This window comes from Myxocyprinus asiaticus, chromosome 33 (genome assembly GCF_019703515.2).
Source record: "Myxocyprinus asiaticus isolate MX2 ecotype Aquarium Trade chromosome 33, UBuf_Myxa_2, whole genome shotgun sequence".
Classification (NCBI taxonomy): Eukaryota; Metazoa; Chordata; class Actinopteri; order Cypriniformes; family Catostomidae; genus Myxocyprinus; species Myxocyprinus asiaticus.
The window spans coordinates 22,445,716-22,473,116 of record NC_059376.1 but is presented as its reverse complement, the minus strand read 5'-3'; the positions used below and the strand labels follow the sequence as shown (position 1 = coordinate 22,473,116).

Sequence of the window (27,401 nt, the reverse complement as noted above, 5' to 3'; positions counted from 1 at the left end):
TTTGTTAAAAATATCCCTAAAGTCCTTTCCTCTACTCATTTCTCTTTTTGCATGTGGATGTTGTTGCTTCTCTCAGCTGCTCTACACTTTTCTTCTTTGATTTGAACAAGTCATTCAGAATGGATGTATCATCTATAAGGTCACTGATGAGGGAGCAGTAGTTCTTGTTTGAGCTTGATGGGGCGCAATCACTTTTGGGGACAGGAGATGACCATGAAGGGTATTCCTGGTCCTTGAAAGGATGTCTGGCTGGTGAGAAACTGGCATTGTTGATATCACTTTCTCCTGTTGGTGCACGGCTCCTCTGAGGAAGATGTCCAGAGCTTGTTGACTGGAATGAAGAGACTCTGTTTACACTTTGGTCTGAGTCATTTGCAGAGGACAAGGTCTTAATTTTCTTGTTTGTGAGGTCTGTACTACAATGGTGGTGAACCTCAGGGGGTTCTCTACCACACATTCTCATTTTCTTTGATGTTCCTTTCTGATCCTCAAATTTAGGGTTTGGGATCTCATCTTGCCGAGCCGAGCTTGTTGGGTGGGCTCTTTTTGAGGTAGGTCTTTGTCTGTCTGGACCGGACGTAGCGGGTGCCGGTGATGTGGGTGGCTTTGGCTCAGCGTTGGGTTTAGAAAAGGTCTTTTTGATAATGTCCTTGATTTCAGGGTTCTTCTGGCCATAGAAGTGCCGTAATCGGCTTAGTCTCTGCTCAGAATTGCTTTTCAGAATCTCTTCTGCAAAGTCCTGCGCTGAGTCAACTCCAAAGAACTGAGCCATCTTTCCAGCTGCTGCCTGCAAGACCAGACATCTTACAGAACACAGTAGTACAAATAACTATAGAACATTGTTCAGGTTTATTAATGTTTCTTTGTTTGTTTCAAACAGTGTTATTATAGTTAACTAAAACTAAAACTAATAAAAAACATTTTCATTAACTAAAATAAATAAGATATGAATATTAGATCAAAAAAACGAAAACTAAATGAAAACTAAAAATCTCGCCTTGAAAACTAACTGAAATCAAATAAAAAACACAATAACTATATTTAGTTTTCGTATTTTTCATTTTCGTTTAATTTTTCAATCCAGAATTATGTGAATATCAAGGGGAAAAAATAACTCATCTGTGGTTTTGAAAGGTCAGATAGCACCACAACAATAGGTGGAGGTGTTCGGAGCCACGTCTACGCTGAATCTGCAAAATGTTCTAGCTGAGTTTCGGGGTACATTGATGTAAAGGCGGTTGGCAGAAAGCAAAGGAGGGCTGTGCAATACTAGGCATTCCATGACCATGGCAAAGACAGCAGAAACAAGGTAACGAAGAGCAACATTAAACAAACTAAACAAAAGATGTTATCATTGTGTCTTGAAAGGTCACACGCCTGGGCCAGTAGTTCAAATTAGTATAAATATATGCGTGGTGTGCAGGGTTGGGAGGGTTACTCTTGAAATGTATTCCACTACAGATTAAGAATACATGCTGTAAAATGTAATTTGTAACGTATTCCGTTAGATTACTCAAGGTCAGTAACGTATTCTAAATACTTTGGATTACTTCTTCAGCACTGGTAGATTTTTTCACTTGTTTTGACTATAAAAACTCTGCCAGTACAGTAAGACAAAATACACATTAAAAATACATTCTCTGAAAAATCGAAATATCTTATGCAGTGTTGTTTCTAAAACAAGATAAATCTGATTGATCTTGTTTAAGGATTTTTTTTTATATTTTTACAAGAACACAATACAAAAATTATTATCAAGAATACGATTTTTGCCCTAATATCAAATGTCTAACTGGAAAAAATAAATTATGATCTAACATGAATTTTCTTGATAAAAAAATATGATCGTGCCTGGTAACGTGCATGTAAAATGGCTAGAAATAGCATTTTAGCTTAGCGTAAAGCTGACATTTTACACAAAGTTTATTTCTATTTCTTCTGCTCCAAACTTACTTCAAACTTACTTCTCTGTCTGCACGTATGAATGTAACACATCATAAGAAAGTGTTTCACCGCTGTTCAAATGCACTTTGGATCGCATCATTTATATGTATAAATGTTTTCCATTTGAAAGGACTAAATATTAAATGAAACAATTGACAATAAAATGCAAAGTAATCTCTTCAGTAATCAAAGTACTTTTTGAATGTAACTCTATTCTAATTACCAATGATTTCAATTGTAACTGTAGTGGAATACAGTTACTTATATTTTGTATTTTAAATACGTAATCTCGCTACATGTATTCCGTTACTCCCCATCCCTGGTGGTGCGAAGGTGCGAGCGTGAGGCGATCGTCTGTTTTGCGACTGCTTGCGGGTCCTTGAATAAAGTATAATGTGCGAGTAAGAGCAACTGGTGGAGTTTGTGGTGCCACCCTAGGGTAGACTTTGCGGAATGCGTAATATGCGTATAGGGGGGCGACGGTACTGTCAATCCACAGATTGCTCCTGTGGCATTAGATCTGATTTGTTCACCTGCCTCACAAGCATTAATTTAATGTTTAACTCATTTAACGCATATTCTTTGAATGCGGACAGCTGTCATCTGGAGTGCGCAACAGGACAACCACACCTTTGGAACATAGGGTATAATTGATGGTTAACAAAAACGTATTGAATAATTGAAAATATTTCAAATATATGTATACAACAACAGTAGAGTTCAAATAAAATGAATATCTATTTTATAATTTGTTATTATAAAACGTTAACATACACATTATGAAATAGATATACTCATTATATTTGAAACGTGAGCATCGCCATTTCTGTTCGTGTTGACATTTTTGAGGATCTTGAAGTTGTCAGTTAAAAACAAGTAGAAGGTTTCTGACACGCACTCCCCCTCCCTGTTCTTCACATTGTTGCTCACACTTTCACTACCTAACTTGCATACATAGACCTTCAGTGTTGTACTTTAAATCATATGTACATTACATTTTCTGTTCATGTTACCAAATGCTATAATGATACTGGATTTCAGTTTTATATAACTGTAACACATTTTAAAAGTACAAGTGGACATATAGGACCATTACTGGTATTTTTTATTAAAAAAATTTATTGCCATGTTATTTAATGTTATTTTTGTTCCTTAGTTGGCAGTGATTGGAAATACATTTATCTCATTAGTGATGTCAGCATGTTGCATTGCTTCTGTATTCAACCAATAATATCTTGGTTAAATCTGTATATTTGTTGTATAATTATATAATTATTATCTCTGTTAATATGTTTGTATGTTTGTAAATTTAATAGTACCACCAGAAATTAAGTGTGCCATAAATCTAATCTTCATTCATTTTCACTCAGTCAGCTGAAGTACTTCCTAAAGAGGTCAATCCCTTAAACTAAAATGACTAAAACTAAAACTGAAATAAAAATAAATAATAACTAAATAGTATTGTTTTTAACTAATAAAAACAAAAACAAAAAATTCAAAAGAAAAATACTAAAACTTATATTCAACTTAAAATTGAAAATAATATAAAAATAAAAACTAATTTTAAAAAATCAATACTATAATAACATGATCACATGGCAAGTTGGCATGTTTTTTCTGAGAGTTCCGGTATGCTAGGATCGGCCACATTATGTCGACTCACAGACAAGTGGCATTTCCTATTAGACATTTCATAATCAGTGACGAGCGTGATTCTGAGGTTGCATTTTTACCTCTAACTTTACATTTTTATGCCACTGATGGTTAGGTTTAGGTTTGAGGTGGGTTCATTTTATAAAATATGCAATCTTCTTCATTGTATTAAAGCCTGTATAGCTGAAAACAAATTGCTTCAAACTCCCTTTTGGCGCCCCTCTGTAGACAATTCACCTGGAAAATGGAGCTCACACATGCCCATTTCGGTAAGCACATACCAATTTTAGCCAAAGAAAAAACAACATACTTTTTCCAATTTCACTGTGAGATCCAACTGTTTGTTTGTAATGTAAACTCATGCAAGCTTCCATAGATATTTCAATGGTGGAAACCATGTTAAAATGTAATAAAAGGTATAGTCATTTAAAACCTATACTGTACAAGGTTTATAAAATTTATTTTTGATAAAAACCCAAAAACTGAATCAGGTCTGACTAAGTCAAGTTTATAAATGCAGTGATTTGACTAAATTATGAACTTCTGTGGTTAATAATCTGTGGTTCATAACTTATAAAGCTAATATGCATAGAAACTATATGCAGGTGCTCACTGAGTGCATTGTACTCTTCTAGGGGACCGTTTAATTCTCCTTGCATTGCAAAATAGAGACAAGGAGTTTATGGCAGTCTGTATATAATCTCATAAGACCACAGCCAATAAGTTACAACATAATGAGAACCAGAAGCTTCACTTAATATTAAAAGCTACAAAACACGTGACATGAAACAACCATATGCACTCTTGAGCTGAATTAAATAGCGATACCCAAAGTCCACGTATTAGAAGCCCCGTTTGAAAACATAAAATAACAACACAGAAAATTCAGCGGCCGGGGTGTTCAAGGAAAACCATTTAGTAATTTGAAACTGAAATATCTCAGAAGCTGCTTGTGGTGAAACATCTAATGGAGGTTGCCACCCTTCGTGGTTTCAAAGGGAAAAACTATGTATGAAGCAAGAGCCTCAAGTAAGTGTCTGTGTGGAGTTGAATCATGTTCCTGCGGAGTTCGTCAAGGAAAAGGGAAAATAAATACTTGTGTATGTGTGTGTTTTCACCATTACATGAGCAAACAGTACAATTTGGGATATTGTGCTGAGGAGAAAAGTAGTTTAAAGAGGGGGTTTTGCTCTTGACTTTGGCCAGGCTTGGGAAATGGGTGGGTGAGAGGGCTCAGGGGTGGTCTCCTCTCTTCCCTCACTCTTGCAGCCCCAGGGGCCAGGCAGGGACAGCACACTATAGCTGTGGGGAGAACTGGCACACAGCCCCTCGCTACCAGGAATTTCCTCTCACTGACTTGCTGTTCTTCTGTTTGTGTTTTCAGCCTAACTGACACGATTATTACTTTGCTGTAAAGATGATGGTGATTCAGATTCTCGTGAGGGGAGAAAAGTAGAGGGACTTAGTGAATAGAATAAAAAAATCCGCAGTGCAATAGTTTTACCTGCAGATGCTACTGGGTGTCTCGCCTACAATGATAGTCAGATTTTTCTGCCGGTAAGAGCTTTTGGTGTAGTGTGCAACCAGAAGCTCTATGTGGGTTCTGTCCATCGCTATGATCTACGGGTATGGGATCAGATGACTAGATGGGAGTCTATAACACAGTTAAACATATGCACAGAGTCCTAGAATTATACTTTCCATTGTTAAACATTGTTCTACTGAACATAAAAAACCCTATAAAACTAAGCTGCATATAACAGTATACCTTTTCCAAAGAAAATGTGGGTTGTGCTTACTCGCACAAAAATTGCCACCACAACGCTAGGGTGGTTGCCAGGGTGGCATCCTTACTACGCTGTTGCTGGGTGGATATTCTGGTCCCTAGATATGGCTCAGATTTCTCGTTCAATGCAAGTCAATGAGATTTCTTTTTCCCACTCATTTCAGTGTCCTCCAAGCGAAAATCATAAATCTACTGATTTAAAAACATAATAGGCAACAGTTATCGGGAGTGAAAATCCCAATAATTTTCTCCATAGGCAACAAGATTTTCAACGATAACTTACAAACCTTTAAAGACAGACGTACCATAAGCACAGAGGTTGTTAATAGATGGTATATGCATCTGTTGATGGTATCAGTTTGCATAATTTCAAAAAAAATTTTTTTTAATTGTGCACATCGAACCCCAAGCCCAAAAAGACAAAAATGGATGATGCTGAAACAATATTGAGGAGATAACGAGAAGCATGGCTGATATGAATGCCGATATACATAATACAAATTAACAATAGCAAATCAGATGTATATAAAATGTCTAAAGCAAAATTAACACTTCTTTTATACAATATTTGCTCAAATGTGCAAATAAAAAAAAAAAAAAAGAAATTGTTTACAATCCACTGACAAAACAATGGTAGATTTTGGAACTGACACAAGGGAAAATTAACACTTCTGTTTATCAGCTGAGCCTTCATGGTTACTGGCTGATGCTGGTAATCACAAAATGGCCAAAAATCGGCCAATTAAGTATCACAACTTTAAATCAAAGTTTGTAATGTTGTGATTTACCTCGGAGCTGGTTGGTTTGGTTCGGTTCATGGCTTTGAACACTTTGAACATTTTTTTTTTTTTTTTTCAGCGATTACATCTTCTAGTGCTTCTTTGTGAAAACAACGGCTCAATTATGAGTATTGCCACCTTGTGGACCCACAAATTATTTCAAAATTAATTCAGAGTATGCTCATTTGAAAAAATCGGGGGCCGCACACATTTAGTGTTCGAGCACTCTGCTGATGATGAAATTTGCGTCACGCATCCTGAACGCATATGCCTAATGTTCGTGTCTGACCGAAGTATAAATTGACCGAAGAATAAGCAATAGTTATAGTGATGCTTGCCTTAGCAAGCACCACTAATTATTGACTATTGCTTTTGACTGTTACAAAACATGCCATGTGCAACAAATGTAAAAGATGTAGAAACCTCTGATAAATCCTTGTTCGGTTCAAACACATCTCGTACAGCAGCATGGCTCAGGCGGTCTTCAACTCTGCTTGAGCCCACTACCTTCTGATTAGACTGGGTGTAGCTCACATGCTGAACAAGTCCACCTGTAAGAAGAGAAGTCTGAAATTGTTAATGTATCTTAAAATTTCCAATTCAAAATGTGAATAGCAATTCAATTCTATCCCTAATAATGAGTCTATGGTTCCAGTGTGCCCTTCTCTGAGCTGGGTCTTGTCAGATCCAGGTGTTTTTGCAGCATATTTCGGCTCTTTAAACCTGTAAACCCAACTGAACTTTGGGCAGTGCTATATTGGGCAGTTACACCGATTTTACTCTTTCCCGGGGCACTTCATGTTCAGAAGGAGAAAAGTTTTCAATATCATCTTCAGACCTTTTTTCTGCAAACTTCACCTGTTTGTGAAAATGATTCTTGCCACCAACCTCAAGGTCTGCAGACTCTTCCATATGCATTTAACTACACAAGCAGTGGGCTCTAATTTTGTCTGCATTCGAGATCCAGAGACTCCCTCCGTCTCCTCCTCTGATTCACTGGACAGATCACAGCCTGTGCTTGATCTTTCTCCCTTAGCCTTGGTGGGCTTTTCCCAGTTCTCCTCATCCTGACTCTGGTTGCTTGACTCTTCTTCACTGCTGTCTGTTCCAAGCTGTATTCTCTGAGATATACACTATATGGCCAAACGTTTGTGGACTCCCCCTTCTATTAACGAATTTGGTTACTCCATTATATCCAGTAAAGAAAAATCTTAATGTTTCTTTATGTAATGGCTTGGGCTTTGTGTGCTTCCAAATTTGTGGCAACTGTTTGGGGATAGCCCTTGTCTGTTCCAGCATGTCAATGCCCCTGTGAACAAAGTGAGGTCCATAAAGAAATGGTTTACTGTGTCTGGCGTGGAAGAAATTGACTGGCCTGCACAAAGCCCAGACCTGAACCCCACTGATCACTTTTAAGGTGAACTGGAACAGCAACTGTAAGTCAGGCCCCATCGACCAACATCAGTTCCTGACCTCACTGATAGCCTTGTGTCTGAATGAGAGCAAATCCCTGCAGCCATGTTACTACATACAGTATAGTGGAAAGCCTTCCCAAAAGAGTGGAAGCTGTTATTACAGCAAAGGGGGAAATTGATGCCTAAGGTTTTGAAATCAGCTGTTCATCAAGCACATATGGTGTCCACAAACTTTTGGCCATATAGTGTATGTTTCTGGAGCAGACCGTAAAGACCTGAATTTCCAATACAGGTAGCACCAGGTCCCATTTCCTCTGTTGTGTGTGGTTCTGAGGTTCTCGGCCTGGAGCAGCAGGGATCTTCATCCTCACCAGCACTGCTGAAGTCCAACACTCCAGTGGGCTTGAATCCAGTAACTGCTGACCCACCTGCTCGCTCAGAAGAAACATCTGCTGACTGTGGATCCTATAGATAACCAAGATGGATTAGTTGTACACTGTAGAGTCTCCATTTAATGAACTCAACACTGTGTAGCATATTCATATTAAACAAAACGACGGTATAAAAATACAGAAGTTTAAATTTGTTAAAGAAATAATTGAACCATTTATACAAATGGTTTTGTTATTTAATTTTATGTTCCAAACCTGTGTGTGTGTTTGTCTTTCTTTAATGGGATACACAAAGTGAATGTTTTGAAGTATATCCATACTGCTCTTTTCCATATAATGAAAGTCAATGGTGACAAGTGCCATCAAGCTTTAAAATGGGGGGAAAAAGCTCCATAAATGTAGTCCATTCAACCATTGTTCTATATTTATTAGTGAATAACAATTTATATTTCAGCCTGTTCATCACAAAGCTATCATATAGCTTCAGAAGACTTAGGAATGTAGAGTACAAATCATATGGACCACTTTAATTATACTTATGAAATGTTTTTTGGTAATTTTGGATCTTGACAGTACCAATCTCCATTCACTTTCATTATCTGGATAAGAGTGGCTAGGATATTCTTCAAAATATCCTCTTTTTGTCTTCTACAGGAGAAATTATGGCACCAGTGATACCAGAATTCTTATTTTGGTCGAACTACTGCTGTTAACACATTCCTGTTAAAGAACTACAGTACCCATGAACCTTGAAACAAAAAGTCGCGGCAAATAAAATGGGAAAACAAATTCTGCAATGACAGCCCACTAGCATGACATACTGTGAATAATGCATCGGTCTCCCTATATTCTCAAACTACTAATATATTTGTATATATATTTGTCTGCTATTAAATTTTTTATTGATTCTTAAGTGAAATATGGAATAAACAGAACATATACACACAGAACCAACTTAACTCACATTATATACTCCTCCTCCTCCCTAACCCTTCCCTGCCCTCAACAAATATCCATGTGGTCAATATATGCACATGCACACATATAAGCATACAAACAAAAGAAAATATTTGAGAACATAAAAAATAAAATTAAATAAACAAACAAAGAGAAAAGAAAGAATTCCACAAAGAATAGAATTCATAATTTCCACCACAATTCTGTTTCTCTCCACATGGTCCTCACTCCAGAAGGGCCAAATACTTTTCCCATTTCTTACCATACATGTCTATTTTGCCAAGCTGTTTATATTAAATCTTATATTAAATCACCACCCTACCCAATTCGTTGAACCGTGCTTGAAATGAGGGAGCACCAATTGACTTCCATCCTCTAAGAATTATCTGTCTGCCAATCATTACACTAGTTTGGACACAGCTTTTGTATACATGTCATCTACTTTAACGACCGCCCCATCACCCAATATACATAGTCTGAGGCAGAATGAAATTTGAGTATCTAAAACCTCACAGATAAAAATCTGGTCTCTTACCCAGAATTCTTGAATCTTAGCCCAGAACCACAGAGCATGGACCATGTCTCCATCCTCCAACTGACATTGCCAGCAGGTAGGTGTATCTTTTAACCAAGCCTAAACAATCTAGAGGGAGTCCAATAGAAACGATGCAAAATCTTAAACTGAATAAGGCGTACCCTTGCATCCCTAGACATATTTTAATATTTTTTTTAAATCCTTTCCCATTCCCCTTCCTCCAGTACCAAGTTCAAATCTCTTTCTCCATAACCTCTTAAGAGCAGTTAAGACCCCATCACCAAGACTCCGAATCAACGAGGAATAATACACTGACAATTCATGCCCCTTTCCAAAGGCTATGAGCATCATACAGAGTGTATGCAGCTTTAGGGGGCTGTGTACTACCACTAAAAATAGTACAAAGTAGATGGCGCAACTGTAAATACCTGAAAAATTGAGACATAGAAATCCCAAATTGCTGTGTTATATTTCAAATGATCTCAAAGCTCCGTTTTCATAAAGGTCACCAAATGTAGCAACACCCCTCTCAATTCATCCTTTCAGCAAAAGAGGGACTTGTTAAGACATAATTTGGGGTTCAGCCATATGCTTGAGGAGGCATTTAGGTATCAAATTTGAACATACAGGAAACCTTTGTCCATACTGCATGTAAGTGTGAAATAATGGGGTGCATTTTTACTTCTCTAGGCAATTTGATAGAAAGATTTTGCAATAGTGAGATTGGGGTAAGGACCGCCTGTCCAAAAGGAGCCCCTACTAAGTATTGAGTACATATACAGTAAATGAACATACTTTCCAGAAGGCCAACAATTCACTAAAAATGTTTTTTTTTATTGGTCTTATGATGTATTCAAATTTTTTGAGATAGTGAATTGGTGGGTTTTTGTTAAATGTGAGCCAAAATCATCACAATTAAAAGAACCAAAGACTTAAACTACTTCAGTCTGTGTGCATTGAATTTATTTAATACGAGTTTCACAATTTGAGTTGAATTACTGAAATAAATGAACTTTTCCACGACATTCTAATTTATTGAGATGCACCTGTATATATATATATATATATATATATATATATATATATATATATATATATAATTTTTCCTTTTTCTTAACATAAACCGTGCTATTAAATCATACATAATTATGTTCAATAAAAAAAAAATACAAAAATCAAATAGGCCCCATTAAACAATAACATCTAACCCACAACATGAGCAAATGTGCTCTACAGCAAGTTAAAAAAAGGAAAAAAAGAGAGTCAAGCAGGAGTCAGTGGGCAGACAACAGAACAACAAACCCTCTCAAGCTGTGTCAGCTAAATGAATGATGCATAGTCTGTATTGTTGATCGAGTGCAGGCAAAATTACCCACTCACACCATTGATTTAATGAAGGCCATAGCTTGTCGTGGGCATGTAAAAGTCGAATGTCCATTCTTGCCATCAATTCTCAGCTTAGCCGAATAGAGCAGTGCTGTAATGTGTGCTGGCTGCTGGAAATGGCAATGACGAAGACGTGAAGATGAAGTAGTGTAGAGAACCCAAGTGCAGTTTATTTACAAAGTGAGAACCAATAACCCTGACTACAAAACAAAACAAAACATGGACTAGACTTGACTTGACTTGACTTGACTTGACTTGACTACAGCATATCAAACACATTCAATACTAGACCACTAGACAATGCAAACATGAGGGCTTAATACAAGACATGGGAGAACATAAACCAATGAACGAACAGAACTCATAACAAGCTAATTAAACAATAAACAAATGAAAACATGACATATGAACATGGAGGGAAAACATAAATCACATGACAAGGGAAACAGGAACACATGACATGAAACAGGAACTAGAATTTCAAAATAAAAGACATGAATCAACAGAATACACATGACAAGTGCAAAGCTTAACTTCTGTTGGTGCAGCAATTTTTTACACTCTTTGAATCCGTCCCGCTTCACTTGAGTCGATCAAGCAAAGTCTGGAAAAACCATGATGTCGTGGTCCTCCCAGCACAACTTGCCTTTATTCCTCACCCCTCGAAGAACAAAGTCTCTGTTAGCTGACCGCAAGAATTTTGCCAGGATAGATCGGGGTCTGTCACCCGCCCTGGAAAGCTGACCAAAAACTCTGTGGGCACGCTCAATTTTGAGCTGCCAGTCCGCTGTGTCGATCAAATTCGGAATAAGCCTCTCCAAAAACTTCACCATGTCTTGACCTTCCTTTCCCTCAGGGATTTCAACGAAACAAACATTACTACACATACTCCGATTTTCCATATCCTCTAGTTTTTCCCACACCCGTTCCACATCAGCCTTGGAAGCAGACGGGTTTGTCAGCGCTGCATAAATATTAGAGATATCCCGACCTACGACACGAAGCTCGCTGCTGTCACTATCGACTGGACCTCTGCCATCTTGATCCTGCGAGGCGTCCGGCAAGTGAGGACGTAAGTGCATTTTAATGTCCCCAAAACATTTCAACATTTTCGACATCCTGCCCTGCCAGCACAGTTTAGCAAACAAAACTATTACAGATCTCACTGGTTAAAATTGCTTAAAAGGATAATTGTAGCAAAGTTTAAGCGGAGCTTGCCTTTAAGTGACCAACCCTCCCATAGCATCAAGTGACTCCCTCTATCTGAATATTTCTCAATAAAATGTAAATATATTGATTCTGTACTTATAATCAACTTTAAATCAATAGTTTTATGTTTTTAACTTTTTAATATACATTTTTAATTCCATTTTGTCATTTGAAATGCCTCATAGGATAGTAGTTCATTCCCTCATGAAAGACTGTAATTACACAGTCTTGTACTTTCATCTATTTTTCCGAATTTATTCATTCTTTGCTTCAAATTAGTGGTTGACTGATATGGGTTTTTAATGTCCGATGCTGATACCGATATCTAGAGAGTAGGATGGTCTATGCTGATATCATAATACTAATATAATTATATGCAAATAATAATAATAATAATAATAATAATAATAATAATAATAATAATAATAATAATAATAATTTAAAGCAGAAACTGTTTACTTTCCATTGACAAATCTATTAGTACATTTTGGAACTGACACAAGGGAAAGTTAACACTTCTGTTAAGTGTTCGTTAACCAGAGCCATTTAAATATTTAAACAGAGCATAATTAGCTTGTAATGTAAAGCCTGGAGCTATAATATCAAGCACCGATTTACACTGTGTACTAAGAATAGTTATGACTAAAAATAACTTCCATAATTTATAGTTTTTGCATTTTCTTCTTCAAATACAATACCAAAATCAATTTTACCACAATTCAACTGAAAGTGACATACACTTTCAGCACAATTTTGATTTTAACAGACTGCTACACTGCAGTTATTGCCCTTCACCATACTGGACATGTGAAGTTCTTTCCAGAGAAACAATTAGATAAGTCCTCTGCTGAGTAAATATATGTGGTATAGATAGTAAGTTTCTGTGTGGTCTTCACCATCGAGCTTGAGATTGTGTTGATTATGACCATGTGTTTGCCGTCGTATCGTGGGAACAGTGGGATTATGGGAAAAAAGAGGGGTGGGAAAGAGAACCGTTTCAGACATGGGTCTTTGAAAGGGTGGATACTCATCCTCTCATCCACAGCTTGTTTTTTGGCCATCATGATCCCCACCTCCACTCGGCCCTCCCTCTGTTGGCCAAGCACGCGATTCCCATCATTTCAATGAGAGGGAATTCATTTCATATAAACAGCCCATTTAAAGCATGTCATTAGAGACATGTACAATCTGCTAGGACCTTGCAGACAGAAGACCCTTTTAGGTGTTATCAGTATACTCGTCTGACCCTCCAAATTACAATTACATTCTCACAATATAGATAAATAATCAGCTCAGAGTGAAATTGCTTTCTACTGGATTATTGTTGCTAGTTAGTCAGCAATGTGTGCCAAAAATCTGCGTTGATATCAAAAGAGAAGCTATGACAACTGATGCGACACACACTAATGGTTGATACCAGGATATGGTAGACTGTAATACTGAGTTTGAAAGTTTAAGGTTAACAAGTGCCAACTGCAACTGACATGTTTTTGCCATTCTGACCTCCAGGATGTTGTGGGTTGGGCAGGTTCCATCAGTTTGCAGGCGGAATAGGTTGCGGATGCCAAATACTCTCCAGCCTGGCCGTCAGTACCCTGAACAGGCTCAAAATACCATTATGCATTCTCCCTGCCTATGGCTGACAGGAGTTAAAAAAAAAGAAAAAAGGTCTCAATAGATTTTTAAGTGCTTTATCATATTGATAAGCATTTATTTAGACCTTTATTATTTTATTTACTAATTTATTTACCTATATGACCTTGAGCTTGAAAATGGACTTTTTTGAATTTTCTTATGAATATTTTCTCACATACTGAACCAATCCTCATAAGTCATATACCATTTTAAAGCTTAAAGTCTCAAGAATCAAACTGTGCTGTCCATTAAACAAAAAAAAAAAAAAAAAAAAGAAGATGAAATTACAAGTATAAACACTAGATGACTTCAGAGAGCTACTTATTCATCCCTGGCTGAAGAGAAGATGATTTCTAGATTTTGTCACAAGTTCTGCATTTAGATATATATTTAAACATTATCAAAGAATACTTTTGTCAAAGTTAGCATTTTGTTTGATTTGTTTGAGGTTATTTTCATCAGTTTTTGTATACCTGAAATGAGTAGAATAACAAGTAATAACCTAATTTATCTCTGGTTGTAACTAGATGAATGTGTGTGTGTGTGTTCAGCACTGTAGATGTGTTATGGTCTCACCAATTTATTTTAGTGTGTATGTGTTCTGCATTGTGGATGTTTTTGTTGTTGTTGTTGTTGTTGTTGTTGTTGTTGTTTTGACAAATTAAAAAAATAAATTCTCTTGTATAGTCTGACCAGTTCAGTTTTGTGTGCGTGTATGTTTGTGTGTGTTTGTGTTTTGCACTCTTGCTGTTTGGAAGTCTCACCCCTTCATGTCTGTTTGTTTTTTTCTGCATTGTGGCTGTTTTTTTGTTGTTTATTTTTTTAGATTTTATATAATAAATTGATTGATTTTTAGTGTTTCCCATTCATTTCCTATTGTGGTCACTTTTGACCGGGAACAGTACAAGTGTAACTTTTTTTTCTACCACGTAGACTGATCGAATAAACTCCAGTTTATTTGTGTGTGTTCAGATATCAAACGGACAAAAAACCACCACCCATTAGATAAAGGAAACCAGTTTTATTGAAGAAATAAAATTTATTTAGGTCAATAATGACCAAGCAGTGCATGAGGGGTAAGTATCAACTGTATAGGTAAGGTATCATGCAACTTTCATATACATCTGCTGAAAAGAACTATATTAATCACTAATTAATTACATTGTTATAAGTGTGTATTACATTTGTATATGCACATAACAGCAAATATCTGTTAAAGTATCAACTGTATATGTAAGGTATCATGCTATTTTCATAAAATTTCTCTGAAAAGAACTATATTAATAAGTAATTAATTATATTATTATAAGCATATTACAAATGTATATGCACACAACAGCAAATAAATGTTAAAGTATCAAGCTATCATGCTACTTTCATTTACATCTGCTAAAAAGAAGTAAATTATGTTCATTTACTATGAATGTACCTGTTTGTAAATCTGGCGCAGGTATATGATCTCATCTACTGTTCCCAAAGAGATGAGTCTAAAAACTGAAACATCCCTGCACTGGCCAATGCTATATGCCCATTAAATAAAAATAGAAAGTTATAACAAGTAACACTGAAGCAAGTATACACAGGACTTAACGGGACCTTGATAAATGTGTAATGATCTGGTGCAGTAAAAACGGACCCAAGAGCAGAGGTAACAGTTCCAAAATATTTATTAACAAAGTCAATGATGCTCCACCGTGCAGAGAGTAGTGTGTTCGTCAGTGGAATGTGTGCATCATGGAAGTCAGGAGGAGCTTGGCAGAATACTCCATTAAAGCTTGGTGAGGCAAAGGGTGTCCAGCGGAAAATGCGAGCAAAAGCTGATCTGTAGATCCCCGGCATGTGGGCATAGATCGGAATTTCTTTGTGGATTGCCAGGCTGAACTCAGTGAAGACGGGAAGGCAAACCACAACCCAAACAATGCGGGCAAACCAACAGAGTGACAAGACAGGACCAGCTAAAAAAGGAGAGTGAGGTTAGTACTCAACATAGAATAATAATCCAGCAAAGAAACAGAGAAACATGAGACTTTATGTAGGGAGTGCAATCAGGTTGGAACAGGTGTAGCTCAACAAGCAATCAGTGGCATGATCGGCGCCGCACTGAGAACAATTAACGTTCCCATGGAAACATCGATCATGCCAGTTGAGCGCACATACAAAACACAAGGGAGAGAAAATAACAAAACAAACAAAACAAACCTGCGGGCTTACCAGAACTGTGACAGAACACCCCCGGCAGAATTACATTGCCGGAGGTTAAACTCATCTATGAGGGCGCGATCCAGGATGTCCCGGGCCGGGACCCAAAACCTTTCCTCAGGTCCATATCATGCCCAGTCGACCAGGTACTGGAGCCCTCTGCCCCTCCGCCTAACATCGATCAGCTTCCTGACTATATACTCCAGAGAGCCAGCAATAAGACGTGGAGGAAGAGGGATGGGAGTGGTGGGATGTAACAGAACATAAACAGGTTTGATCTTAGAAATGTGAAAAATCAGATGGATATGTTTGAGGTGAGGTGGTAGTTTGAGACGAACCGGCTGGGGGTTCACAGGACGTTTTGTTGGTTGTGCAATTGGGGAAAGCTGCAACAAAGCAACGTACATCCTGCGCTAGTGATGGCCACCAGAATCTTTGTCTAATGAGCGTCTGGGTATGAGTTGCTCCAGGATGACAAGCGATGTTAGACGAGTGACCCCACTGTAGGACATGTGTCTGGACAGATCGCAGAACAAATAAGCTAGGCACGCGGCTGGAGATGCAGTGTTGCGTAGCGCTGTGCGGACTTTGGCCTCCACCTCCCAGGATACCATGCCCACCACGCGAGTGGAGGGTAGAATGGTATTCGGTGGGACAGTGGAGGTCTTGGCTTCAAAACATCGAGAGAGTCAAGCTTGATGTTTTTTAGAACCCAGGCAATACAATAGCATGAAATGAAAGCATGTGAAAAATAATGCCCAGCAGGCCTGCCTAGAATTGAGACGTCTGGCACTACAAATATATTCTAGGTTCCAATTATCAGTCCCGACCATGAAGGTACCCCTGTACCCTCTAACCAGTGACAGCACTCACCCAAGGCCAACCGGACAGCCAATAATTCTCAGTTGCCGACATCGTAATTCTGCTCAACTGGGGTTAAACGATGTGAAAAAAAGCACATGGATGCATCTTTCTGTCCGAGGGGTTGCGCTGGGACAGGACTGCTTCGACACCAACCTTAGACACATTCACCTCCATCACGAACTGATTTGCGGTATCACGAGTAATTAGAATAGGTGCATTAGAAAACTGCTTCTTTAATTCTGAAAAAGCGTCCTCAGCTACCAGGGACCCACAAAAATCAGTGTGTGTGGAGGTGAGATCCATCAAAGGTGCAACAAGCTGACTGTAATTCTTACTAAACCTCAGATAAAATGAGTGAACCCCAGAAACCTCTGCAAGTCCTTGCGAGAATTTGGGGTTGGCCAATCGGAAACAGCCTTTACCTTAGTCGGGTCCATGCGCACTCCCTCGGATGAAATGATGAACCCCAGAAATGGTACCCGAGGCGGAGAAGTGCCAGGGAGCAATTCAACAGCTCAGTCGTACGGGCGATGAGGATGAAGACATGCACGGGACTTGCTGAACACCGCCCTCAGATCAAGGTATGTTGACGGCACTCCGGATAAGTCTGCTGGTTCATCCTGCAACGAAACACAAGACTGGACAGGGGAAACAGCAAAGTTAAGACAGACAAAAATGACTCCAAGCAAGAACAGTGTTGGTTGACCAGTTGATGTGTGGGTTGTGCTTTACCAACCAAGGATGCCCCAACACTACCGGAGATGATGGAGACAGGATAATGAGGAATGACAACTGTTCCGTATGATTCCCGGAGATAAACGTGACTGGCTCAGTAGAATGAGTGATGACGGACAGTGGTGTTCCGCTCAGGGTATGGGCGTTGTTAGGTTCATCCTCCCGAAATGTGGGAAGTTGCCATTTGAATGCTAATTCAAGGTCCATAAAATTACCCTCAGCGCCGGAGTCAATCAAAGCAGAAACAGTATGACAGGCAGATCCAAACTGCAGTTGAGCCAGAAGAAATATCCAAAGTCCAGGGGATTTATCCAAAGGTGTTGCACTCGCCAGTAACCCCTCTCCTACCGACGAGCGATGTCTTTTAATGGATAGGCGGCAGCAAGGTGACCCACCATAGCAGGTGAAAACCAGTGTCGGCGGTGATGGCGATATAGAGCGAGGCGTTGATTGACTTGAATAGCCAAATCCACCAAATCGAAGCGTGGAAGTAAATCCAATGAATACATTTCATCCAAAATGTCATCAGAAAGTCAGTGCAGAAAGCGATCTCTCATAGCGTGATCACTCCATTCACAAGAAGCAGCAAGAGTGTGAAACTCAATCGTGTAATCCACAACACATCGATCTCCTTGGGAGAGTCCAGACAAAATCCTTGCCGCCTCCTGACCTTGAGCCGAGCGATCAAACACTCGGCGGAGCTCCGAAATAAATGTCTGATAAGAAGCGCAGCAGGGATGTCGATTGTCCCACATTGCAGTGCCCCATTCACCAGTCCTACCGGTGAGGAGTGTAATGACACAAGCCACCATCATGGTGTCCGAGGTGAACGTGGAGGGTTGCAACGTAAAGAACAGGGAACACTGTGAGATGAATGTGCTGCAGGATTCAGCCTCACCTGAATACGGTGAAGGATACAGAATGCAGGCTTCAAAAGATCCAGAATACACAGGCGTCACGGGGGCTGGTGATGAAACCTCCCGTGGAGATTCAGGAGTCAGAGATGGGTGGAGCTGTTGCACATAGGAGGTGCGATCGGCGAGATGTGAGGCCATCATCTCCAAAGCCTGGTTTGTGGCAGCGATCTGGTCTTGCTGACATCCCAGCAAAACTCCCTGCTGAGAAAGGACGGAGCAAAGAGTGGAATCCTCTGCTGGGTCCATATTGTTGGCCGGATTATTCTGTAACGTTCTGGTGCAGGACAAACGGACCCAAGAGCAGAGGTAACAGTTCCAAAATATTTATTAACAAAGTCAATGAAGTGCTACCGCACAGAGAGTAGTGTGTTCGTCAGTGGAGTGTGTGCATCATGGAAGTCAGGAGGAGCTTGGCAGAATCCTCAGTTGAAGCTTGGCGAGGAGTAGGGTGTCCAGCGGACAATGTGAGCAACAGCTGATCTGTAGATCCCTGGCACGTGGGCATAGATTGGAATTCCTTCGTGGATTGCCAGGCTGAACTCAGCAAAGACTGGAAGACAAACCACAACCCGAACAACGTGGGCAAACCAACAGAGTGACAAGACAGGACCAGCTAAACAAGGAGAGCGAGGTTAGTTCTCAACATAGAATAATAATCTGGCAAAGAAACAGAGAAACATGAGGGCTTTATGTAGGGAGTGCAATCAGGCTGGAACAGGTGTAGCTCGACAAGCAATCAGTGGCATGAACGTTCCCATGGAAACATCGATCATGCCAGTGGAGCATGTCTGCGAAACATAACAAAACAAACCTGCGGGCTTATCAGAACTGTGACAAAATGTCCTAATTTAATAAACCTCATTGGCGCAGACATTTTAGAATAACTGTCCATATTCAATACTCTGTACTCCATCTCTTTGCAAGCCTAGCCATGCCATTTTCAATCCAAAAGTATACAAATATTTACTCCCTCAACTACTATATGTATCCTCACCTGTCAATAGCCTTAAGGTCATTGGCCGGATTCCATGTTGGATCAAACAACACAACCACATTTGCTCCAATGAAGTTGAGACAAAGCCCACCAGCCCTACAGATGAAACCACTGTGAAGATCAAAGTCAGTCACTTCACTATAACGGTTCAGACTTTTATGTTCTCATAAATATATGAGGTAGGTAGATCAGAGGTGGTAGATCAGAACTATAATGAAACAACTTTTTTGAGCTCCACTTACAGGGTAGACACCAGACACAGGTTTATGTCCCGAGAGCTGTTGACTGTTAACTCTGTTTCCATCCAGTCTGCGGAACTCCAGACCCTCTGCCATACAATAGCTTTCCAGAACATCTAGCAGCTGTGAAAGAACATATAGAGTGGTATGTCTACTTCATTTTATTATATATATATATATATATAGACTATTAAGACTAGATCTTAAAGAAATTAAGATTTTACAAATTAACATGGATGTTTCCAGTCATTACATTAACACCTAACCTTGGTGGAGAGAGAGAAGAGTAGAACTTTTTCTCTCTTCATGATAAAGAGATTAAGTAGGTTTTGCAGAACCTGAAAGAGGAACAAAAACAGGACTGGCCTCACAAGATGATGCTAAAAGCAGAAACAGTCTTTCTATCACAGCATGTGGAAAGCTAAAGGTGTTCATTTGAATCTGAGAGAGAAAATGTGAAATAACATATCAGACAGAAACAAATTAATGGCATCTCTGATTTCAACTTCGGTACTAAAACTTTGGCATTAGAGTATGAAAGTTAGAGTAGAAATTTTCATGGATCCCTGCTAACTGTCCGTTTGAGTTAATTGATTACTGTATTTTACTTCTTGTTTTAAATATTTTGAATGTAATTGGCTAAAATGGCTGTTTAGTTTAAACAAAAGTTCCTTTGATTTAAAAAAATTAAAAAATTAAAAATCCTTTAAAGCCATTTCTGACAAATATATAAATTACTGAGATAAACTGCATTATGTTAAAAGGCTGAAACTATGGAGATACAATTTTATTTTAGCTATATTGCCCAGCCCTAGTAGGCACTGGGGTGAGATTAACAGAGCGAGCTGTGTCTTTTCTTTCTATTGCTGATGTTTCAGAAACCAGCGTCCATTCTTGTGAGAGCGCCAGTAACTCAGCATCTGCCAATAACAGCACCCTCAAGATGCTCCAGCTAAAGGGAGGGGGTGAAAACCTTAAAAGGAAGGCCTGAAGAAATGTTTAATACTGTTTTTGTTATTTCCCAAGGAAGTGTATCCACAGCTTTAAGGACGAGACAGCTCAGGGCCAGTGCTGGCCACAGGAGGGTTTATTCATCTCCATATTGCCAGGGAAAAATACAAAGTGAACAAAGATATCTTAGAGAAGCAACAATACTATGCTGTATGTTTGTTAATGATATGGACTTGCTTATTTCAATAACTTTGACATGTAACTCAACTTACACTCTCTGAGCACTTTATTAGGAACACATGTACACCTACTTATTCATGCAATTATCTAATCAGCCAATTGTGTGGCAGCAGTGCAATGCATAAAATCAAGCAGATACGAGTCAGGAGCTTCAGTTAATATTCACATCAACCATCAGAATGGGGAAAAGTGTGACAGTGATTTTGATCTTGGCATGAATTTTGGTGGCAGACGGGTTGGTCTGAGTATTTCTGTAACTGCTGATCTCCTGGAATTTTCACGCACAACAGTCTCTAGAGTTTACTTAGAATGGAGCTTAAAACAAAAAACATCCAGTGTTCAATCCATTCTGTGGACGGAAACGCCATGTTGATGAGATAGGTAAATGGAGAATGGCCAGACTGGTTCAAGCTGGCAGCAAGGCTACGGTAGCTCAAATAATCCCTCTGGACAATTGTAGTGAGTAGAATAGCATCTCAGAATGCACAACACGTTGAGCCTTGAGGCAGATGGGCTACAACAGCAGAAGAGCACCTTGGGCACTTTATTAGGATGATAGTGTTCTTTATAAAGTGCTCAGTTAGTGTTTTTTAACACCGTCGTGAACAATTTTTACATTGTCGAGTGCTTGCCCATGCAAGACAAGAGTGTTGTGGTTGGTTGCTAGGGCATTATTATGCAGTTGCTAGGGTGTTCTTGGTTATTACTAGGTGGTTGCTTACTGACCTAAGTAAAAAGAGCCCACCCCAAGTCTCCATGATTTTCTGGTCCCTAGATATTGCTCGGGTCCATCTTTCAAAGTTTATTAAATGTTTGTGAGTGCATTTTTGTCCTATTCTATTGTTCACCAGGGGAAAATCGTCACTTGAAATGATCACTTAATATCTCTTCTACAAGCTGCACAGTTTGACAAATTCATATATGTAGCACAAATGATATGGGACGAGTTAAACAAGTTTAATACTTGGGCTTAAGGGTTTGTTGTAATCCCTTACCCAAAGTGCGAGCAATAGTTACAGTGATGCTTGCCTTAGAAAGCACCACTAATAGCCTGATTTCTTGCTCTTGCATTCCATAAAAGAAAGAAAGTCATAGAGGTTCCAAACAACATTAGGGTGAGTTTATGATAACAGAATTTTTAGGGGAGCTACTCCTTTAACTATTGGTACTCAACTAAACCAGCAGATAACTCACTCTGTCTTCTTTCTTAGGAGCTGGTCACTGATGAGGGCCTTAGTTCTTCTGAGGAACCAGCATGAATGTCTTTTGGCCAAATCCTGAACTGCCTTCCGACATTCTGCAAGAGCTGTTTTTGTAATACTGTGCTTCTGCCCCTGCTCAATAGGGTCTGAAAACCTGTTTTTAAAACCTGCCATAGAACCCAGGCATCTGGGGATGGCCCTATGAACAGGAAACATTGAGTAACAATGTAGATGGCATGATGCATAGTCAAGTTAGTCTGTGCAAAAAATATATATTTTCCATGTAATAGGGGAACTATATACTTTTATTTTATTATATACTAAGTGTGTAGGATCAGTGAAAGTCTTAACAGTCCATAACACACCACAGCTCCTCCACAGTTCCTGTGAGCCCAGCCCTCACTTTACATCTCATTTCCTTCATGGCCTGAGTGATCTGGCACCTGTGGTTCTTTATTTTGTGAGCTTCGTCCACAATGACGGCAGCCCAATCAATACTGTACATAAATAAACAGTATCAGTCTCATTTCACATTTGTTCCAAACCTGTATGACTTTCTTTCCTCCATGGAACACAAAAGGAGATAGTAGCATCAGTTCCCATTCACTTTCATTCCATCTTTTAACCATACAATGAAAGAGAATAAAATTCTGCCAAACAACTCCTTTTGTGCTTTACTATAGAAAGAAAGTCATTCAGGTTTAAAATAAAATCAGCTTCAAGGAACAGTTTACCCAAAAATGAAAATTCTCTCATTATTTTCTGAAGCTTATGTAATCTCAAACTTACATGACTTAATTTCTTCCACTAAACACAAACAAAGATATTTTAATGGAGATATGATGTCTGATTGTCCATACAATGTAAGTGAATAGTGACCACATTTTCAAAGCTCCAGAAAGCACATAAAGGCAGCATAAAGGTCATTCATAAGACTCCAGTGGACTAATCCATGTCTTCTTAAGCGATCCAATCGGTTTTGGGTGAGAAAAGACTCTTTTTCAACTATAAATCTTGACATCAGCAGTCTCCTTGGCAATCGTGATTTCAAGCTTGATTACACTTCCTAGCGCCATCTAGCTCTCTGTGCATGTGTCAAGTACTAGGAAGAGTATCAAGCTTGAAATCATGATCATGCTTAGAGAGCTTGAAAATTGGTAAACACATAAGGGTGAGTAAATGATGAGAGAATGATCACTTTTGGGTGAACTAGCCCTTTAACTGCATTTAATCTCAATGAAAGTTTGAAAAAGAAAGCATTTTTGGCATAAAACTACACCAACCATCCTCTTTGAACTATGTATTTTTTTATACTGTACAATTTGAACAGAAACAACTATTTTAATGCGGTTCGTGTTGAGAAATGCCACAGGTTAAAAGTGAAATAATGATATACAGTAAGCTAAATGTTGCTAAATAAAAATATTTAATTTTAACACAAGGAAAATCTGGATACCATTTCCATAAAGAAAGGCTAGCACCTTGCATGGCAGCTCTGCTGTCATTGGTGTGTGAGTGTGTGCGTGAGTGGGTGAATGAGTCACAGTGTAAAGCGTTTTGGAACCGCTAAGGTTACAAAAGCGCTATATAAGTGCAGACCATTTATCATTTACCATAACCACTGCAGATGAACACTCTAGACCACTTCAATATGTCTTAATTCTTCATTTAAAAAGGCCTAAATTAATGACCAGGCAACAAACATTGCTTTAACATCTTGTGGGAAACTGTGTAGCAGTGAACCAGTTGAACTGGTCCAGACAAATTCTGAAGGTCTCATAAGTGGTAAGAGCAACCTCACATCTTCTTGTTTGCACACCTGCCAGTTCTTCATCCTTCCTCACACCGTGCACAACCACGACTCTGAAATAATCCCAGGTATCCAACTCATCTTTCCAGCTGTATAGGACAGATAGTGGAGCCACAATGAGGAAAACCTATTTAAGGACAAACAAAAAACATTATTAAAGAGCTTTTAATGTAGTCTTATGAAAGAGGAGGTCATAGAAGCCCTCACACATTCATTATCAAATGGAACATACATGCTGATACCTTCTGAATTTTGGACAGTTCTGATGATTTTTGTGACAGCAGAAACTGTGGCCTGTTGTTCTCAACATCTTTCCATGTACCTGTTTTCTGGAGAACTGCAGCCAGGAAACCAATGACTTAACAGAGAAAAACATGAATAGTCCTAACTTGTAGCTGGATTTACACTGTGCTCTATAATGCATAGAGCTGTATGAATTTACCTGAACTGTCTTTCCTAGGCCCATATCATCCCCCAAGATGCATCCTCTGGATTTAGTATAGTTATGATAGATGAATTTAATACCTTCTCTCTGGTAGACTCGCAAAAATCGATTGATTGATGATGAACCTGCACATCCCTTCCTGACAGCACAAATGGCTCAGAGGGACCCGGGGGTCTCTGATTATTGTGAAACAAAAGCATTTCATCCTCAAACTGAGGAACAAAAGTTCTTGCATCCCCCTCCATCTCCATCAACACATGTGGGATCATACGGGGGCTATCTAGATAATGGCTTGTTAAGTTGTGGAGCAGCACAAAAGATGAAGTAATTTTCGTACCCAGAGTATAAGCAGCAACCTGCAACAAAGGGGGTAACAAAATCAATTTAATTTAAATCGTAATATTTTGACATTGATAACATTGATAGTGAGAGGGAATTCTGATGCACAGGAATTATACTAAAGTTCTCAGTGTCGCTCTACATCTTACAAGACTTTTGCATAACAGAGGTGAAATTTAAGCAAAAAGATCATCATTATCTATTACCGATAGTGGATGTAAGCTTGAACAGTAAACTTAACTGCCTCATGAAATAAATATTTCCTCTCACACAAATCAAATCAATAGATTAATTTCCTAAAACAGGTGTAACGTGACTATAAATATTTTAAAACACGTGTATATTTTGCTTGTTGTGATCATATCAAAATCACTTTTCCAACATTCAAGCTTTAGTTACACATTGGAAAGTCAGTCAGTTTTGTTTCACCACCATCATGATATCATGATATACCGAATGTAAACTACGGAGTCGTCTGCTGGACTGTGGAACAGACAGAGATATTTAGTCCTCTGTATTATTGATTAACTTAGCAACATGCAGCAAGCAGTGACACTGCGAAGAGGAGTGTGTTTATTTACCTACACATGTTACGAGAACAGCACTTTCCATACAAATTCTGAGAGAAAAGGATGTGAAGAGAACAAAATCATTTTTGTTTAAATGAAAATAAAATATTGATACTTAATTAATAAAATGAATTAATATTGAAAGTGCTATTATTTAATATTTAGTTAAAAATTATATTTAGTTTAAATAATAAAAAATATAATAATAATATATAATTAATACTTTAAAGACAAAATGTGAATTAGTGAACTATAAACAAAAAATAATTGCGATATTTACTTTAAATAATACTATTATAAGACTTTGATATTTACAAATATTTTTTGTTTAATATTATAACCATATAATTAAAAATAATTAATAATTTAAAGGCAAAAAGTGAATCAGTAATCTAGATCTAATAATAGTAGCTTACATTAATAGTATAATAATATAAAATGTATAATAATATAAATTATTATACATAATTATAATTTCTTTTAAACAAAAAGTGAATTAGTGAACTATGATTTGATCAGATTGTTATTTGTGCTGTTTGTGTTGATTATTTAAATTATTTACTATTTATCTGCTTGAAAAGGTGCTCTTTATTATTAAACCTACCATGAACATCGGTTTGCATAGCAGAATAAAATCACTTAAATTAGCCTATATATTTAGTTATGAAAAAAGCTGAATGAAGATTTGGGAACTGAGACTGCATTGTTCAATCCATATTCTGCCAAAGTACCTGATCAATCATATGGTGACAGCCAAATCATCAAATCAAAATATATTCAAACGCAATTAAACCTAGCAAGTTGCATCTGGTGGCAAGACCAGAGCTACGTTTCTCAAAAGCATCATAAGCCTAAAAAGTTTCGTAGAAACATTTGGCAACTATAGTCTCTATGATCAACTTAAGCGAGATGCTTTCGGGAAATGCAGCCCAGATAAGTACAAATTGGCACTTCATCCACAGCAACAACATGACCTGCATTGGGAGCTATGGGCTTTCACTGGAAAAGTTGCAGTCATTTGTTTGACATGCTCCTAAAGAACTGTAAATCTACAATTTACTAGATTATGAGCCTCTTTTCTGAGAAGCCACCTGCTAATTATGGTCAAAGAAAGAGGTTAATGGTTGTTGAGCGCATGGGTGGTCCATATCTCTGTAACTAATTCATTCTGATTGACCTCATCATTACCACCCATCATGGGCAGCTCTTTTTTCATAGGGGGCAAAATGGACCCATGTGGTTCTCGAAGGACAAGTGTTGTGTGTATGTGTGACCCAGTGCTATGCTCAGTGCTATGCTCAGTGCTATGTAAACCGTCTGTCATGAGTGTGTGGGCTTCTTTATGTGAACATATGCAGCAGCTGCTTTATAAATTCTCATTGTTGAGAGAGCAAGAACAGAAAGCTACATTTTTTGTCTTGCAGTCTACCTTAGCATTGCGGACAGCACAAGCCATCTCCTGCTCCATCCTGCAATTACTGCAATATAGCTCATCCTTAGCTTGAAAAACAATAATGACACGCTGTTTCCTAACCAGCAGACCCTCTTAATGGGATAGTTCACCCAACAATGAAAATTCTCTCATGATTTACTCACTCTGTTGGCATCCCAGATGTGTATGACTTTCTTTCTTCTGCAGAACACAAATCAAGATTTTTAAAGGAATATCGCAGCTCTGTAGGTCCTCATGATGGAAGTGAATGGGTGCCAAAATTGTGAAGCTCCAAAATCAACATAAAGGGAGCATAAATTCATCCATATGACTCCTGTGGTTAAATCTGTATGGTCAGAAGTGGTATGATAGGTTTGGGTGAGAAACAGATCAAGTCATTTTTTGTCATAAATTATCCTCCATGCCCAATAGGGGGCGATATGTACAAATAATGTAAATCACCAAAAACAGAGAAGGTGAAAATGTGAAAGTGAAGGAAAAAGGACTTAAATACTGATCTGTTTCTCACCCACACCTGTCATATTGCTTCAGAAGATATTGATTTAACCATATCTGGAGTACTTTTATGTTCCCCTTATGTGGATTTTGGAGCTTCAAAATTTTGGCACCCATTCACTTGCATTGTATGGAACTACAGAGCTGAGATATTCTTCTAAAAATCTTCATTTGTGTTTAGCAGATAAAAGAAATGCATACACATCTGGGATGGCATGAGGGTTAGTAATTTATTAGAGAATTTTCATTTTTGGGGGA

General features: G+C 38.4%; 1 protein-coding gene across 1 annotated transcript; it reads right to left on the bottom strand.

The window, feature by feature from the left end:
- Positions 1–31: 31 nt before the first annotated feature.
- Positions 32–26,663, bottom strand: LOC127424051 (DNA excision repair protein ERCC-6-like 2). The gene is given in 26 exon segments (XM_051668849.1): positions 32–780; positions 1,965–1,972; positions 5,102–5,217; positions 6,586–6,715; positions 6,796–6,914; positions 6,958–7,050; positions 7,089–7,283; positions 7,844–8,042; positions 11,538–11,971; positions 12,953–13,147; positions 13,560–13,627; positions 13,630–13,726; positions 15,121–15,211; positions 16,687–16,695; positions 19,401–19,496; positions 19,643–19,687; positions 19,689–19,762; positions 19,906–19,977; positions 20,462–20,591; positions 22,025–22,232; positions 22,384–22,529; positions 23,776–23,969; positions 24,085–24,200; positions 24,272–24,403; positions 24,406–24,643; positions 26,625–26,663. Coding segments are annotated over 26 exon segments (3,993 nt in total).
- Between the last annotated feature and the right edge of the window lie 738 nt (positions 26,664–27,401).